Source organism: Palaemon carinicauda, unplaced genomic scaffold, assembly GCF_036898095.1.
Source record: "Palaemon carinicauda isolate YSFRI2023 unplaced genomic scaffold, ASM3689809v2 scaffold2045, whole genome shotgun sequence".
NCBI classification, from domain to species: Eukaryota; Metazoa; Arthropoda; class Malacostraca; order Decapoda; family Palaemonidae; genus Palaemon; species Palaemon carinicauda.
In genome coordinates this window covers 24010-27500 of record NW_027169641.1, presented here as the reverse complement: position 1 = coordinate 27500, position 3491 = coordinate 24010, and the positions used below count along the sequence as shown (strand labels likewise).

General features: G+C 40.9%; 1 protein-coding gene across 1 annotated transcript; it reads left to right on the top strand.

Moving 5' to 3' along the window:
- The first annotated feature begins 703 nt into the window (after positions 1-703).
- Positions 704-2554, top strand: LOC137635972 (uncharacterized). The gene has a single exon (XM_068368428.1). The coding sequence runs from the start codon at positions 704-706 to the stop codon at positions 2552-2554; it is 1851 nt and encodes a 616-aa protein (XP_068224529.1).
- Positions 2555-3491: the final 937 nt, after the last annotated feature.

Genomic DNA, 3491 nt, shown 5'->3' with positions numbered 1-3491 from the left:
TCTATACATATTAACCTTTTACCCCTAAGGTAAGGTTAAATTTCGAGCACATTTTGCTATATATTTTTTTGTTTTTCTCTAACAGCCTTAATTTTTGTCATAGAGTGGTCAGGTTGGTCTCATTCTTTGGAAAATGCCTTAAGTTTCTCATAAAGTTATCAAAAACATATAAATAACAATGTTTTGCAAGAACGTACCGGTACGTCCTTTGGGGGCGAAAGGGTTAATGTTAGTTGGCATTCAATGCCAAAGGAAATTCAACTTAATAATATTTGATGGTATTCCAGGTGGAATTCTACTTAAAATAGAACTAGATGGTATTCCACTTGGGAATATAAACCCAGAAGGCGCTCTACTTAATTGAATAGCAAATTAAATTTGTATTTCAAGACGATATTTGGAAATAAAAGATGGTATTCTACTTCCTGTAATACCAAAAGAATTTTCACCTAAAGAATGGCATTTTCAATTCCACATTTAGAATTAGCAACACCAATATAACTGCATTTCCTCCAACAGGGAATTAGCACCAATCACTACCACCAAGAAAAGCTAACCAGCCCCAAAAAACAGCAGACCCTACCATCATCTCCAACACCAGAACTTCTAAAACTATTGCTATCATCACTAACACGAACAACCAGCGCCAAATCCTTCACCAAGAGCTGAATCCCTAACAAAATTGCCTGAATCTCCAACAACAATGGCTGAATCTAATCCGACAATAGAAGTATCTCTTCCAACAATAACTTTATCTCCTTCAACAATAGCTAAATCTCCATTATTAATTGAATCCCCAACAAAAACAGCTACATCTCCAACAACAATGGCTGACTCTCCGACAACAATGGCTGAATCTCTAACAACAATGGCTGCATCTACAACAACAACAGCTACATCTCCAACAACAATGGCTGACTATCCAACAACAACAACAGCAACATCTCCAACAACAATGACTGCATCTCCAACAACAATGGCTGCATCTCCAACAACAATGGCTGACTATCCAACAACAACAGCAACATCTTCAACAACAATGGCTGCATTTCCACCAACAACAGCTACATCTCCAACAACAATGGCTGACTATCCAACAACAACAACAGCAACATCTCCAACAACAATGGCTGCATCTCCAACAACAACAGGTACATCTCCAACAACAATGGCTGCATCTCCAACAACAACAGCTACATCTCCAACAACAATGGCTGACTATCCAACAACAACAGCAACATCTCCAACAACAATGGCTGACTATCCAACAACAACAGCAACATCTCCAACAACAATGGCTGACTATCCAACAACAACAACAGCAACATCTCCAACAACAATGACTGCATCTCCAACAACAATGGCTGCATCTCCAACAACAATGGCTGACTATCCAACAACAACAGCAACATCTCCAACAACAATGGCTGCATTTCCAACAACAACAGCTACATCTCCAACAACAATGGCTGACTATCCAACAACAACAACAGCAACATCTCCAACAACAATGGCTGCATCTCCAACAACAATGGCTGCATCTCCAACAACAATGGCTGACTATCCAACAACAACAGCAACATCTTCAACAACAATGGCTGCATTTCCAACAACAACAGCTACATCTCCAACAACAATGGCTGACTATCCAACAACAACAACAGCAACATCTCCAACAACAATGGCTGCATCTCCAACAACAATGGCTGCATCTCCAACAACAATGGCTGACTATCCAACAACAACAGCAACATCTTCAACAACAATGGCTGCATTTCCAACAACAACAGCTACATCTCCAACAACAATGGCTGACTATCCAACAACAACAACAGCAACATCTCCAACAACAATGGCTGCATCTCCAACAACAATGGCTGCATCTCCAACAACAATGGCTGACTATCCAACAACAACAGCAACATCTCCAACAACAATGGCTGCATCTCCAACAACAATGGCTGCATCTCCAACAACAATGGCTGCATCTCCAACAACAATGGCTGCATCTCCAACAACAATGGCTGACTATCCAACAACAACAGCAACATCTTCAACAACAATGGCTGCATTTCCAACAACAACAGCTAGATCTCCAACAACAATGGCTGACTATCCAACAACAACAACAGCAACATCTCCAACAACAATGGCTGCATCTCCAACAAGAACAGCTACATCTCCAACAACAATGGCTGACTATCCAACAACAACAGCTACATCTCCAACAACAATGGCTGACTCTCCAACAACAATGGCTGAATCTCCAACAAAATTGGCTGAATCTCCAACAACAATGGCTAACTCTCCAGCAACAATGGCGGAATCTTCAACAACAATGGCTGACTCTCCAACAACAATGGCTGCATCTCCAACAACAACAGCTGCATCTCCAACAAGAATGACTGCATCTACAACAACAACAGATAAATCTCCAACAACAATAGCTGCATCTCCAACAACAATAATTGTATCTCCAACAACAACAACAATAGCTGCATCTCCAACAACAATAGCTGCAACCCCAACAACAATAGCTGCATCCCAACAATAATGGCTGCATCTCCAACAACAACAACAATAGCTGCATCTCCAACAACAATAAAGGACAACCTGCAACACGGCCCCTTCGGATTGAATTCATAGCCAATAATAAACCTCATTATTCTTGCACGATATTCCTGTCTGTTGCAGACTGCAATCATAACTACAATGGCAAGACTTAATTAAGACGAGAGAGAGAGAGAGAGAGAGAGGAGAGAGAGAGAGAGAGAGAGAGAGAGAGAGAGAGAGAGATGAAATTCTTGCTCAACCGTGCTTTCTCAAAGCAAAGGGGGATTAGGTTTATAGGAATATTTCAGTTTATTTTACATATATGTTCTGGGATGCGGTTGCTACACCCTCACCTCCCTCCATCCTAGGGTGTAATCTACAACAGTCAATCAGTCACCAGGTATATAAATCCCAGGTTAGGTCAAGAAAATTAAAACCTTAAGGCTTGTTTAAGCTATAAGATATATCTCTCTCTCTCTCTCTCTCTCTCTCTCCTCTCTCTCTCTCTCTCTCTCTCTCAAAGAGACCACCCATATCCTATCTCTTTCTACACCTCCCCCCACCCACCACGGGATCCCCTCTCCCCCAGGATCTCCCCTTTCCCCCACCCCTCAAAGTAAGAGGGTCCGATTACAAGATGTTGGAAAAGTCCCTCTGCTACACAAGGCGATCAGGCTGAGCCCCTTTGAGGAGATAACAGAAGGAGTTGGGGTGCTTTTGATTTCCTTAAGATGGTGTCGCAATATATATATATATATATATATAATATATATATATATATATATATATATATATATATATATATATATGAGTTATGGACAAGCCTCTAGAGATTGGTAATAAATATGCGTACTTACGACAGACAAAGAAATTCCCCCACGACACGAGACCGAAATAAAAAGAAGGATAAGCATGGATGGAGAGCATTTGGTAAACAA

What these genes read in the sequence shown, in the direction of transcription:
- LOC137635972 (XM_068368428.1), top strand. Translation starts at nt 704, where the DNA reads ATGGCTGAATCTAATCCGACAATAGAAGTATCTCTTCCAACAATAACT.